Here is a 15,340-nt window from a genome sequence, read left to right on the forward strand (position 1 = left end):
GCGAAACTCTCCCCGCAGTACCGGTTTGTGGAGAAACAAGCACATGACGCTCAGCGATACAACACAAAGAGCAGGTTTTGCGACTGAAAGTGTAGCGAGGAAGAGAAGAGGCCATAAAACAGTGGGCTGTAAAGAAAAACAGAGTAGAAAATGACAAGTGTAAATCAAGAGGAGAGAAGCGGAGATGATCTCAGGACGGCAATAACCGGCTCTGAGAGCGCTGGTGCGACTGGAAGAACCTGGCCCAGGGTCACAACTCAACAGGTACAGACTTGTTTAAGAGAGCACTGAGTGGAAAGAAAACACCCCTGTGTCAAAGCAGTGACAACAGCACAAGAGGAAGAAAAGTACTCCTTCATTTTTCTTTAGGGCCTCATGGTGCGTGTTTGCTTTCTTTTAACCACAAATCTCTGTGGGATGAGTGGTTTTCTCATTTTTGTGCATTCATTATTGACTGTTTTCTATGGAATTGTTGTTCTTTTGTTGCTCTGGCTGTTATCCAGCGTACTTACCATACATCTTTCCCTCATCTGACAGGATGATTTTCCTCCTGCCGCAGGGGGGGTAGATGGCGAGGGCCTCCTGGAAGCTCTGCTCAATGTCCGGGCTCCACACGCCCTCAGCGTCCCCGTCAATGGCCTTGTCATCGTTTTCCCCGTCCAGCCCATCTTCTGGGCTACCGTTGGCACTCCACTCGTTGGACGCAATGGTGGCGGCTCCCCCTGGGCCCGACCCCGAGCCCCAAAATCACGGGATCTGTAGGAGACCTGTAAAAGAAAGGGATCAAACGTTTAGAAACTGTTATTATCAACAAATCCCACGATAATTGGTCAAGTTATGTCAGTGCAGTCAAAGCCTGGCATAGTTTATAAACTATAGAGCTCCATTGTGACTCCAACAAGAAGCCTATGTTTGCTATTCGGCTTCTTTGTCTTGTTAACAAACAAACTACTGGCCTGATTTTCTTAAAACCTGGTGAATGGATGTAGCATGGGCAAAAGAAGAAACCATTACATTTTTGAGCTGGATCCCAGAGAAGCAGAAGCATTTGTCCATGGCAAAGGTCTGTGTGCCCTTCTAGTCACCTAACACAGTTTAAAACACATAATTGAGCTACATAATTGCAATCTGTGGCATTTCGTAACAATGAGTGAGGGCACTGTGAGTCAATCTAACATCACTGTCCTGTGGTGATGTGAATACTCACTAGTGCATCAAATCTGTATTGATCCGCTGCTGCAAATAGTTCCCCAACAAGTGCCATGTTTGTTTCTGTATGTTTGCTATATCTACAATGCCCAGCTGTTCCAAGACATAACATCTTATTCAAGAATGCTACTTTATATTTATGGCATCGTTTGAGGATTTATGTTTTGAGTGGGAATTAATAGACTTAAGAGACACATTGAGTTGGTGTGTTCATGTGATTTGCTGCAAAGAACAAAAAATATCAAAATTACAACAGTTCAGCAATCAGCCATCAGTTTCATAATTTTAATAAGAATACTCTCCTGCTTGAACCAAAACATGTAGATCTTAAAACTACAAAAACAACTTCATTTATAGGCAGAGAAAATTGTGCAAACTATTGTATCAATGTTGGTCTATCGGGTGATAGCATTACTATGAGGAAAACATCATGCCTCACTATAACTCTTTCATGAGTTCTAGCATACTGCCTTATTACAAACAATAACATGAAGAAACTCAGCCAGTAGAATCCTGTAAAACACGTTTTATGTTTGGCGCAAGATACATCTTGGAAAAATGTTCTCAGAAAAATCCACTGCTTGTTTATTTGTTTTGAAAAACTGAGCTGTCATAACGAACAGGTTAGTGGAACAGCTTTTTAATTGTTTCTTTGTTTGGACTCTTTATCCCAACTCCGCTGATTTCAGAAGCAAATTTCAGTCGGTTCGATAAAATGAAGGACAAGATGAATTCGATTTAAATTAGGTCTGATACCTCATTAACAGCTTGCCATGATGTGTGAACTTTGTCTCTGCTATGTTTCTCTACAAGTAATGAACATAAAGTGAATGATTTGTGTGGCTTTAAAGAACCGAGAGAGTTCATGTTAAGCATAATGAGAGTTAAAAAGGGAATGTCATTCATGTGTATGTTATTACTTTGTCTCTCTTTGACAATTTCTTTATTGCTGTCATTAAATCTGAATGAATAAACAATGCTAACCGTAATTATTACTATAATTTCCTCAATTTTATTTCCCTGAAATGGCCAAATGAATTCAAGATATTCCATAAAACGTAGTTTAAAGACCTCACTAATCAGAGCTGGCCTCAAAGAATTCTTGTGGTCTGGGAACTGTGTCCCAGTGTGGTTGGCTCATGACTGACTGCAGGCAAAGATCTTAAGTATTTTTCAAGCTTTCAGCATCGTATTGTTTCTGTCTATGAGGTAACCACGATCCTCCCAGGATGCTTGTGTTTCTGCTGTAGCATTTCTGCAGATGTTGACATAAATAAAGCCTAATAGATGAATACAGGGATTTATATTATACTGAAATTTTGAGTTTATATGACAGAATGTAAAACCAGTATGTTACATTATCTGTTTTCAGCTGTAATTTCGCCATCAAGAGCCATATTTTATCCATTTTAAGAGGTTGTGCAGAGTTAGGGAGTCAAATATGGACAGATTATTTGTCACATAAAAATCAAACCTGAAATTAAGTTTCCTGTGTTTTGTAGTTAAAATAATATCTAACATATGAGAAATGCCTATGCAAACAGATGAATCCATTCTACTCAAGGCCACAGAAGTCTGTATAATTATTTGGAGTATAATTAAACCAAAACTCTGCAGCCAAAAAGTGGTTTTATTTTTTCTGGAATTTAGTCATGATGACAACGATAGTTTCGAAATCCCCCTCATCCTCCCCTTCTCCGTTTATCTCTCATTATTTAGAAAAACTCACACTTTTTAACTACATACTGGTGCAGAAGTGAAGGATTAGTGACGCTTCCTTTCGCTTCCCATCACCATAAAAGACGAATTAAAAAAGATCAAAGGCGGTTTTTATCCTGCAGTGATATCCGACCACACGCTACAACGTTTAATTTAAGGACATCACTGAAGCCAAACAAGAGTTTGACAAATATCCACAAGTTCAGCTGCTAATTTTAGCTGAGAGGGTATTGGTTATGGCAGGACCTCTGCAACAGGGTCACAGTGTTAAAACTCAACACTGAAACTGAGCACTCATCAGCAGCTCAAGTGATGCGTGTCAGTCCTCGCAGATCACACGCCTGGATCGCTCCCAATGACTGCCCACTAGAGTCAGGGTTTGTTTAATCCTTGTTTTAATAATACTCTGAACTTATTTTGATATTTAAAAAAACATTATTTCAAATACAATAACTAAAAACAAAGGCATGTGGATATGCAAGTGAGTAAAGAAATAGAAGTGAGGCTGCAACAAATCTAATTCAATTTGTTTATAAGTTCTTTGTCAAAATATTGTTTCCTCTTCATTTTCCAAAAAAGAAATACATCTATTTTTGTGTTGTATTATAGTAAATTAAATATTGTGTTTTGTACATTGAATTAGGGCAGCAGATTATGATTATTTTCTCTAATAAAAAATGTCTGTCTATATAGAGAGGGATTTGAGAAAATGTCTGAGAAATGGAAGCAAAATATTTTGTTTATCATGCACGTCAAACAGGATCATCAATCCAGCAAGTACTTGCAATGTCTGCCTCAGAATTACAAACAATAATTCAGTTAGTAGTTCAGATAAAGTAGTTCAAATCATTGAAATTATTCTTTTTAGAGTTTAAATGTCACCTTTGGACCTTTCTGGAACATTGCGAGCATACATCAACATTATTATTTAATAGTTATCCCAACTTTTCCAGCAGCCTGTGATGACAAAATGATTTTACTTTCATTTTGTAGCTGTCAGCAGCACAGAAACATCTTTAGGCACAAAGAGCCATTAACATCAACACTTCTGTGAACCCTGAACACACACCAGACCACACAAATGCACTTTGTGTGGTCTGGTGCTAGAGTGTCTTGCAGGCAGTATTTCATTAATGAAGGCACAGGTGCTGCAGGGCAACAGCTTCAGTTGAGCCGGGGTAATAATCAGAGACTGGTGGCCCAGTGAGGGAGGGGCGGCCGCTCTATTGTTTATCTCCAATTATAGCAGAGAAAACACTGCAAACCTCCTCCGCACTGCGAGCTGTGAAGAGCAGCAAGCAGCGTTCAGATCTGACGACCTCGATGGAGCTCAGAGTGCTCACAAGAGTGCGTTCAAGAGAGGCTCTTCAGCGAGAGGGGCCTGAATTCCAGACATGTCCTTATTAAGAAAGGGCTGCGAGTGCTCACTGTTTCTCCTCCTGCCTCCCTTGTGTCAACCCAACGCCCTCCCTCCCTCCTCTTCTGCCAGCCCCCCCTCCCCCCCCTTCCACCACCACCCTCCACCCAGCGCTCAGAACGTCTCTACCCAAATAAGGACAGGAGACCAGGGGATGCGTGTATGGGAGGAGTGGGTGGTGGTTGGCTTGGTTGGTTGGTTGGAGAGCAGACGGGGGGAAAGGGGGTGTGTATGTGGGGTGGGGGTGTTGTCCAATTTAGGCCTCCACTTTGGGGTCTGGAAAACAGTGGGATTGTTCCAGCTGGAATGCAACATCAGCAGTGAACACACTCAGAGCTCAGACTAGAGGCAGGCCATTGTCAGTGGAGCCATTTTTCAATACATCCTCTCGTGGAGTCACAGGATTTTAAATCTGAACAACAGTCATGGCTTGATGGTGAAAAGCAAAAGGACGGTTTTATGGGCTGAAATGCAATAGCGAGTTGGACTATAGATGGAGGGATTCGCTTCTCCGACACGATTTACTGCCAGCATGTCGTTTGAAAAGAAAAGCTGTTGTAATTAACATATTGATTACATTACAACAGCTGTTTGTATTGTCCCTTCCAGCCAAGTTCGAGTGATAAACTCAGGCATAGTAATGACTTACAGAACAAAATAAACTGCAGATACACAAAGCTGAGTGTATACAGTGTGATACATAAAGACAGCTACTGATAACCTGGAACAGCGGATTAATCACTAAACGGAAAATGAATAAACCTAAAACTATTTTGATAAGTCAACCATTTACGTATTTTCAGCTGCTCTATCGTGAGGATTATTGCTAGTTCTTTTTCACGTGATAATTAATACTAATTGGACTGGCTGATAATTCAATCATGTAATAAAGATCATCGTGGATGATTTTATGGAATAATATTGTGATGAAACCATATATTGAGATAACAGAATTAGGATACAGAATTATGTTGTAAAAAATGAAAAACAACACGCACATATTAACTCTCATTATCTTATACAGAGGTAATATAGGCTATTTATATAGAATATTCTGAAAACAAATGAGGCAAATCATGTGATAAATAATGCTACCGAGATCTGTAATGACCAATATTAGGTCACTTACATGGCTATCAAACAAAACAAGGAATTGGATGACATAAATTAACCTTTCGGAAATTCTGATAGCAACTTCTTTTGGTGCTTTACGCTTATGCACGAAATGAATAATGTATGAATCGTGAAAAAGATCTCTAGATGTTTGGATAAAGAAAACAAATGTAAATTGCAGTTCTTGTCTCAACCACAAACCTGTGAGTGAGACTCTTAAATGTGGCTGCCACATGGGAAGCTTTATTAAAAGGATCTGTATTTAATCGACACATTAAAAACAAAAATCAGAGACACACCTTCCCTCCTGCTTTCTGGGAGTCACGCCATGAGAGTAACATGCTACAGAATTCCAATGTGCAGCAGGGATAATGCTGCAAAGCTATGTGCGTTGCACGTTCATTCAAACGGCACCATTCATGCGCCCCAGCCCCTTGTCCCATTCTCCCAGCCCTGAACAGAGCGATCACATTGCAGTCTGTTTGCAGCAATCGGTTTATCTCTGCTCCGACTCCATCCATGACCCAACCAGAGTTTATTGGCATCACACTGAGTTTTCTTTTATTTCCCCTTCCTAGACGGGATTGTGTGTGGTGAAATGTCCCAATGAATTCCAGTAATTCTCCTGAGTCACCGTGAGGCTACTGAGTCACATGTAGCAAAGCTGTCAGGATAACCTAAATCTGTAAAGGGATTCCATCGTAGGTATTTGTTTGAGCGTGCCACAGACAGTAGGAAATCCCTTACAAACACCTACAGGCAGGAAAACAAACACAGCCTGTTTCTACAGCATGACATTCTGGAGACAATAATACTTATTCACAGCAAGAGAGGATTTTCTTTCTCACTTTGCCAGTTTTTTACTGCTCAAATGTAGTCTTCCACTTAAAATGAGATCATCTTGGTACTCACAGATGCACCAACCAGATGGGTTTCTACTTATTGCCGAAATCAAAGACTTTAGTAAGACCTTGAGTCAAGATTATTCTGTCATGTCTCATGATTTTTATGGCCTGATGGCAACATCTTTTCTCCAGTCCTCCCGACTTTCAAGACTTAGAACAGATCATAGAAATATATTCAGAGACTCAACAGCCCACCATGAGAGCCATGCGAGCCCATCCAGCTAAAACATTAGTATGAGTACAAAAAACAACACCACAGGAGATTACTTGTACGTTTATTTCACACGTTTTACTTATTTCATTCTGCCTAAGTGTTTATTAACTTTAACCGTGGTTTCTCAAAGCAACTGAGTTTCAACAAATTCCCCTCCTAGAGAGCACAACACAACAGAAACTTTTATTGTAATGATGTCAACACAGCCTGAGCTGGATGCATGAAAAACAGGATCTTTTTTGATGTTACTTGTAAAAATACCAAAAGGGAAAAACAACAAACAAATCCAGAGAGAAAAGTTCCAGCAGAAAAACCTCTGATGCTTTTTGAGGCTCGAAAGACAACATCTAACCATTTTTATGCACATGGTTTCATTGGATTGAAGATGCATGGAGTCACATTCGGTACTCGGTGTTAAACAGAAAACTGAGACAACATGTTGCTTATGTGGGCATCAACGGTAAATTCTCTCAGGAGCTTCTGAGAACTGTGTCCCAGCTGTCATCCAGAATCCAGTCTTTGTTCTAATGTACGTATTCACTCAAAACAATGCAGCATGTAATCTGATGAGCGCAAAAGTTTTGAAGTTAACATATCTACTGTCACATCTGTTTTTTCACGAGATCAGATCATGTACACTCAGGAGGAGTCTTGGTGGCAGTTTGTAATTTTCAACCCTTCTTTTATGTATCAGAAAAAATATTAGTAAACATGGTTAGTCTTAAGTTTATGCATATAAAGAATTAGCTTTGATTCCATTGTAAATACAATACAAGAAAAGCTAATAAAAACTTAAATAGGTAACTTAAAAGTATCTCTTTCTCTATTTCTACCGCTGATTTAGTCTCCAACAACTCCTGAGGGAATTATTTGGCTCATAAGCTACTAAATTCTACTAAATACCAGTTGTTTTTGAGCTAAGCAGGTTGTCTACAGAGGGTATATCAAAGGGTTTTTGCTACAAACATAAATTAATAAAGTAAAGTAAAGTTGCTGAAACGTACAAAAATGCTCTCAAAAGAAAGTCATCCCTGGGTTCAATACAAGTCTGTTTTTTTATATTACTCATAGTATTTAAAAAATAACAAAGTAATCAAATCAGCTTTAAGATTATAAAAGTAATTATAAAAACAAAACAAAATCTGTTACTGGTTTTTGATTTGTATGTATCTTTTCTATTAATTCTCGTAATCATGGTAAGGTTTGGTGATATCACACGCACACACTACGTGAGATGAGCCTCCCACTCCTGTCCCTAAGTCAGCACCCTGAAGACCATGACTCAAGTCTACTGACTCACGTCCCGAAGCAGATTCCCTTCAAATCTATCTCTTCCTCTGTTCTTCTTGCCTCTCCAACTCTTACTGATATGTATGTACCTTTGTCAGACCACAGGATTTGTTCCTGCCTTTAAAAATGCAGCCTTTGTTGAGCTGCTGCTCGACTTGGGACACTTGTTGGCAGAGAACAGACCCCTGCTGGCAGCCAAAAGCCCCCTGCTTAGCCGAGACTTAAACACACCACCACCAATCTTAACATTTTATACACAGTAACAAATCCAGAGCCTAAAACTCCTCCAGACGTCTTGTTAAAGTTGAGGGGCGCTCACAGTTGTCACAGTGAGACCCCCTCACACACATCAACTGCCACACAAACACACTCTTGACAGGGGAAACAACAGGACTTGGTGGCAGAAGGAGCAGCTGCTCGCTAAGGTCAGATTACAGATAAAGAAAACATTTTCAGGCCAGGAAAGCTGCTCTCTGACTAGAACCGGAGACGCTGCCTTATTCCTCCTGACACACACGATGCATTTACAGCAAATGCACATGTTTTGCTGCTTTTAGAAATTAAAAAGTTGATGAGCCAGCTTAAGTGTCGGCATGTCTACTCAAAGATTGCTGCCACTGCCTTCTTCAGACTCATAAAACCACAAGGACCATCTCCAAAAAAAAAAACAGTCACTACCCTCCCTTCTCTCCCTTCTCTGTCTGTGTTTGGCCCTAATAAATTCTCCCCAGCTCCTCCAATAACTTCCTCCTACTTCCTATCTGGCTCGGCGCTCAGGAAACAATCAGAGCTGAGAGTGAGAGGAGGGCTGGACGGCCAACGGCTCACACGGCAGAAAGAGAGGCAGAGGGAAAAGGTTGACACACACACACACACACACACACACACACACACACACACACACATACACACACACACACACACACACACACACACACACACACACACACACACCCCTTGTCAAGTCAAACATTTGCGGTTTGATACCAGCTGCATGCCCAAGAAAAACAATAACGCTCAGAGTAACATCTTGCACGCTAGAAACGGGAATGTGTGAAAGCGATCCGAGTTGGAAAATCTTTTTCAAACAGTTACACCATGAAACTCGCCACAACTGATTCTTATTTGTTGTTTTCTTGTAAACAAATCTCACCGCGTGGAAACAGACTAACTCACTCTGAGGTAAGAGGAGTTTACTGGATTCCTAAATGAGTCACTGAGAGATAAATGAGTGTTACACATGGAGCCAGAGCTTCAACATAAAGTAGATTTACTAATGTGTTGTTTTATTTTAATGCTTGGTGCTGCTGGCTATGTGGTCTACCTTGAATTGTCAAACTTTAAGAGAATTAAGCCTAAAATCCAGCTGAAGAGGGAAAGACTGACACAAAGCGGCACGGGTGAGCCAGAATGTTTTCTCTTTTTTGTAGAGCCTGAATCAGCATTTTAATCGGAAATTTTCCAGCAAAAGCAGCAGACAAGCTTTTCTAGCCTGAATTGGTCATTTTGTGGTGAGGGGAGCGGTTTGAAGCCATAATCTGTGAAACCTTTAAGACATGCATAACTTTGCAGCAGAATGCACGAGCCAATAACTCATCTAACCATATAAATTGTGGAACAAGGCATTAAAAGCAGTCATGGCTTTGATCAGGGCCTTATAGAGAAGATTTTCACAAGGAAAAACTGAGGTTTGACATAAAAAACAGAACCAGAGAGGAAACTCATTGCACTGTTGCACATTTAACGGAAGTATATACACTCATAAAGGCCTGAAAAGCATTCAGACACCTGTGTTGTTTTATATTAGGAGCAATAAGAACAAATAACTCTGCGCTGCAGAAGGGGATCATCCCCCTTCCCAAAACACTCTATGCAAAGGGATTAAAGGGGTTTCACATGAGTGCCCTTGGGTCACTGGAGCTCCAGTGCAACACACAGGCCTCACACACACACGCGCACACGCGCACACGCGCACACACACACACACACACACACACACACACACACACACACACACACACACACACACACACACACACACACACACACACACATCTATGCAACACCAGACGGGCTCAGTGAGCCTCATGTTATCTATAATGGAGGCCCGGGGAGCCACAGACACTGGCACTCATACTCACAGACATCTATTTTCTGAGCTCTTTGCCTGTAGAGAACATTTATTTGGAACATCACTCTGCCGCCAGAGAAAGAACAACTAAAACGTTTAGCAACTTGGGGACAACTGACACAAAGGCTATACTGTTCTAGGCCACTCCCCGGCTCCTCCCCTTAGTGGTCCGAATAGGAGGCCGGAAAGCTTATCGGTTAAAACCTCATGGTTTGGAGGATATGTAAACATGTGCAGTGCATTAACGTGAATACAATGTATATAAATGATGTCCTGGGGACTTTGAAAACTGAAGTATATGTTTAATGATTTGATCAATGCTACAGTATGAACAGCATTTGTTGTATCACTGTAATAAATAGCTCAAATGCCTCTTCATCAACACAACTACACTCTTTAACCCGACGCTGCCAGTTAGACTGCATATTGTACTCCAGATTGTCATTAATGCCCTTCTGCTGAGGGCTGTAGGCTTTTCTCTAAGGCCCTCTGTGTGCTCACCACGCAGACATAAGTGGTATTTGTTCAGATCTGGGTTGACAGAGGGGCAAGTGTCCACCATTTGGACGAGCACTTCTGGGGATGGTGCTAAAAAGAAACCAACGTCTGCACAAATGGGCAAAAGCTCATTAGGCGCTTTGCTGTGGGTTTAACACAAACGGGTGAAGCTGCTGCTGACAAACGGTCAACAGACCTGCACTCGAGTAAACACTCTGCAGAGCAAAGAGAGGATGCACTAAATTGCTGGAATCAGCACAGCTCCACATTTGAAATACCTTCAAGATCTCTTCAGTTTTGGATTAAACATATGTTTGAAAAAAAAGAGAGATTTTCTAACCTTCATGAAAAAAACACTCATTACCTCTTCCTTCCCAATAAGCAGCCTCAAGGAATACAGCTGGGGAGAGAAAAGTGCCACTTTAAGAGGATATTACCCAATGTAATCTAATTGACCTCCATGACATGGGTGAAGCTGTAAAACTTTCCCTCTGCATTTAACTCTCACACAGTTTACAAAATGCAAAACCGCTGAGAAACATAAAGTGTGTTCAAGGAGAGGAAAAAAAGACCACATTCTACATTGGGAGGCCTGATGCATTCATGCTGCATGAAAACAATGAAGGGGGATCTGTCGGAGCAGCAGAATGCCTAATCCTTTCCAGATTTACCCATCAGCATCAAAATCTATTAATAGGCATCTTGGCGTGTCTCATTTACCAAGGACACATTGTTTGGTCGTACTGGTAGGTCGTTGCGTTTCAGAATATTATTTCCACATGTTAATAGAAATTAGTTTTAAAACTACAGCCTCTCAACTGTAACCTACAATGAACAACAGGAAAGAAACGTTTTCCTACGATATTCAGTCATTGTATTTATCAGTGTTGATTTAAACAATTGTAGCTCTACACACACACAGCCTCACCAGAATCAAATCCATCGCATTTTACAATCACTTGGGAAAATTGTTCCCAAGTTGCGCAACTTTGTTTTCCCCTGCATCTTGGTGAAGATACAAAAAAAGTAAAACAATTAAATGAAAATATTACATTTAATGGCTTTAAGTATTGCTGCTGCAGTAAAAGCCAGAGACAGATAAGGAACCAAACAGAAACGTTAACAGGTTATTCTGCTGGTTGTGACTAACCTGACAGACTGCATTCTGTTGTTCAGTCAAACCTGTTGACTGGCACTGATTTTACTATGCAGCTCCTCTGACAGTACGAATCCTAACGTGTATTTTTTATATTTCCAATCCAATCAGCGAAAACATTAAGCAGTTAAAAAAAATGAAGTGTACCCAAGCCTGAACAAACAACACAGACTGAGAGCAGGTGTAGTCCGAGGTGGGTCTTGTATAATTATGAAATTAGCTCGCAAACATATCCATGCATCTCACATCCTCACCCATGAATTATGTACTTAGTAGGACTTTGCAGAGTATCATCACATGCCCTGTTCGTTGGCAAGACAGACAGATAGATAGATAGATAGATAGATAGATAGATAGATAGATAGATAGATAGATAGATAGATAGATAGATAGATAGATAGATAGATAGATAGATAGATAGATAGATAGATAGATAGATAGATAGATAGTATTAAGGCATTTCATGTTCAGAAAAAGTTATTCAATATAAAGGAATCATGTTGTCAGATTATTTTTTTTTTAACAGACAGCCTCTGCTTTCTTCTTATGGCTTTAGAATTTCCTCTAAATTGACAAAAGAAGGAAATAAAAATATCATGCAGAATAATTCCTGGTCAGATTTTAACTAATAAAGGTTTGGTATTTCCTAAATATTTGCATAATAGCAATGACGTTACAGAAATCCTTTTTGGTAAGCAGAAGTGTGTAGCTCAAGGTCTGCGTACACATGGTTTACTTTATTCATTACAAATTATTTGTCACTTGTTTGTCAAACTACTTTTATTATATTGTCTTACCTTCAAACAAAAATAAAGTTTATGTAAATGCGTGAAACAAGTTTTTTAATTCAAAACTGAATGCAAACAATGATAAAACTTAGAGGACATAATTGTATGACATGCATGTCTTCAAAGATCAAAATGTAATACAAATGTAAATGTAAATGATATTATAAATGTAAATTTCATCAGTGCCAGATAAAAAAACAACAAGTATATGGAGTTAAATTTGGTTGAAACATATACTAGGAAATCTGAAATATGTTTTATTTATTTCGAAATGTTGTCTTTGTCAAATACATGTGTGCGTACTGTTGAATAACAGGGAGCTTCCCTCCACTTCACTATGCTGACAGAACAACAACTTGTCTTACCTTTAGGATGCAGAGGTCCCAACCACACAGAAGTTGTGTATTCCTCCAAATTGTTCTTGTTTGTGTCTCTCTCTGAGCCTGTAGGTAAAACTGAGGGATTCCTCTCGAGGAACAAGGCAGGAGGTTTTGGATGATCCAGGTATGAACTGTGCGAGAAAGAAAACAAACATATTCTCTGCTGTCAAAAGAGACGCTTTGTGTTTCCTTTTTGTAATAGTGTGTCAATGAGCAGGGCTACCGGTGGAAATCTGATTTCACAGAGCCTGTCAAAGATATCCCTGCACACTGTGAAAGTCAAACACAATAGAGTATGAATCTGCAAATGTGTTCTTCCCTCCCAACGCAGGGAGCTCCGCGGAAAAATGTAAAAAATGACAATGATCTGAAAACTTCACCGAGACAAGCGGCATGAAAAAACTCAGCCGGAGAAAAGGCTCTAAACTGAAAGAGGCAACATTTGTGCAAAACTTACCTTTTTTTATTCTGCCAGGCAACTGGTTCTCCTCAATGAGAGCAGCTGGACACTTTAGTTAGTTTGTTATATTTTGGCGCCTTGTTGTTTTCCGTAATATTTCTCAGAGGTTTGACAGTATAAGTGGAATGTTAAGTATGACTTTGGTATGAAATCAACGCACTACACTGGAAAACGAAGGGGGAGGGAAAAAAAGACTTGCAAGGAGGAGCCATCGGTGCGCGTCAATCAACAGGCTGGGGGGGCAGTGACTTCACTGCAGGCCCCGCCCACCAAAACCCTGCAGCGCTGCAGCTTCCTGCCCTCAAAACGAACTGCTAGCCTTATGTATGCACTGTATCACTGCTGGGTTAGGGAATAAATAAATGCATCAGCTAAAATTGCACTGTTGCAAAAAAACAAACATCAATTTTATATTTGAAGAGTGTTGGAAGTGAAATTGTAAGGTGAATACACTGTAACCAGTTAAAGTTTTAATAACATTAAATTAGTAAAACTAATATACATTAAACAAGTAATACAATTAATGATAACGCAGAATGAAGCGTTTCAGAATAATATACATTTTATCACAGGATTATATTACATTAATCCTACTTTTATATTGTGTTGTAATTTATCCCTTCAATCGTGTTTTATTCGTCAGATAGTTTACATATTTTTACTTTCAGTCAACTTTTATATTTTCCTTTCTTTAAGTATTGTTTTATCTTCTATTTTGAGATGTTTATATCATATAATTGTTTATTTTATACTCTTTTTTATTTGTAATTATGTACAATACTTCGTTTTACATGCTGCTGCAACAAACATATTTCAAAATGTGGGATCAATAAAGAATATCTTATCTTATTAACCTATAATATTATAAATATATCATTATTGATGCATCACGTGTACTTAAATGTTAAAAATAACGGTAAAGATTGAGCTTATATACAGAAATGAATGTACTGTTATTAAATTCAATAACAATACATCATAAATTAAGTGTCAAAGCAAATGCTAAAGGGTAACCTGGAGTGTATATACTAGTTTATAAGGCTTTATTAAAAAATAAAATTGACATTTAAAAAATAAAAGTTAGTGCTTTGCGGTAGCCGACGGAGTATTCACACTCCGAATAATTTTTAAGATTGCTGAAATATTTAAATAATCAATCACAATGAACGAGATGTTTCATCACAAAGATGAGTCACTTTGCTGCGTTAGTACATTGTTATGATAGGTATTTTATTCACTGCCAGACTTCTATGTCTGATGAGTGTTTTTTAATTACAGTATAGCACTGATGTGTTCCCATAGATATATTTTCAATCACTGTGTCCATACGACTCAATAAAGTGTACATTAGGTTAATTAAATTGAATGTGCATTTCAAATATATTGTGTTTTTTTAATATAATTTCACACTTAAGCATGATTTTGATTTTTGAAACAGCAAATCTGCAATTGGGTTAATAATCAGCAATTTTATGAATAAAAATCACAAGCCATCAGATATTATCAGACTGCTCTCCTCAAGTACCACACTTAAATATTTTTGACATAAAATAGATAACCGTTAACACTGAATCATCTTAAAGGAAATAATTTGCTCTTGTTTTATCTCAAGGCTAATTCATAGGGAACATATCTTCTATCTATAGTAGAATATGTACATCCCTTTAAACTAAATAAACGCAGACCTTGAATCCTGCAACTGCTCCTTCTGTTGGTCAACAGCATGGTTGCAGTTGTTAAACAGAATTCCAACATTAAAGCAGAGCTGCTGTATATGCAGACGGTGTGACAATAACTCCCTCATTACTGCACTAATTGTATCAGTGACTTAGTATGACAACAGAAATCTTGGCAGTTGTTGTGCTGGAATTCACGTAACAGAAAAAAGACAATGAGAGGAGAAAAACTCACCTTACAGCATCTGTCCAGAAGAGCTGCCAGCTTGAGGCTTCGTTTAATTTGCGAGTTTGGACAACTGCCTCAGCAGGTTCAGGCAGAATACACACCTCTCACTTACTCTTCAGGACCTCGGCTCAAACAGGTTTTTCATCCAGAGTGAG

General features: G+C 39.2%; 1 protein-coding gene across 1 annotated transcript in view; it reads right to left on the bottom strand.

Moving 5' to 3' along the window:
* LOC134883463 (transcriptional enhancer factor TEF-5-like) overlaps positions 1 to 15,312 on the bottom strand; it is a 36,465-nt gene extending 21,153 nt beyond the window's left edge. The window contains 4 exon segments of the mRNA XM_063911835.1: positions 513 to 530; positions 533 to 767; positions 12,806 to 12,951; positions 15,192 to 15,312. Of these exon segments, the coding sequence (XP_063767905.1) occupies positions 513 to 530; positions 533 to 668 (154 nt within the window). The 5' untranslated portion in view covers positions 669 to 767; positions 12,806 to 12,951; positions 15,192 to 15,312.
* Between the last annotated feature and the right edge of the window lie 28 nt (positions 15,313 to 15,340).

This window comes from Eleginops maclovinus, chromosome 20, assembly GCF_036324505.1.
Source record: "Eleginops maclovinus isolate JMC-PN-2008 ecotype Puerto Natales chromosome 20, JC_Emac_rtc_rv5, whole genome shotgun sequence".
Taxonomy (NCBI): domain Eukaryota; kingdom Metazoa; phylum Chordata; class Actinopteri; order Perciformes; family Eleginopidae; genus Eleginops; species Eleginops maclovinus.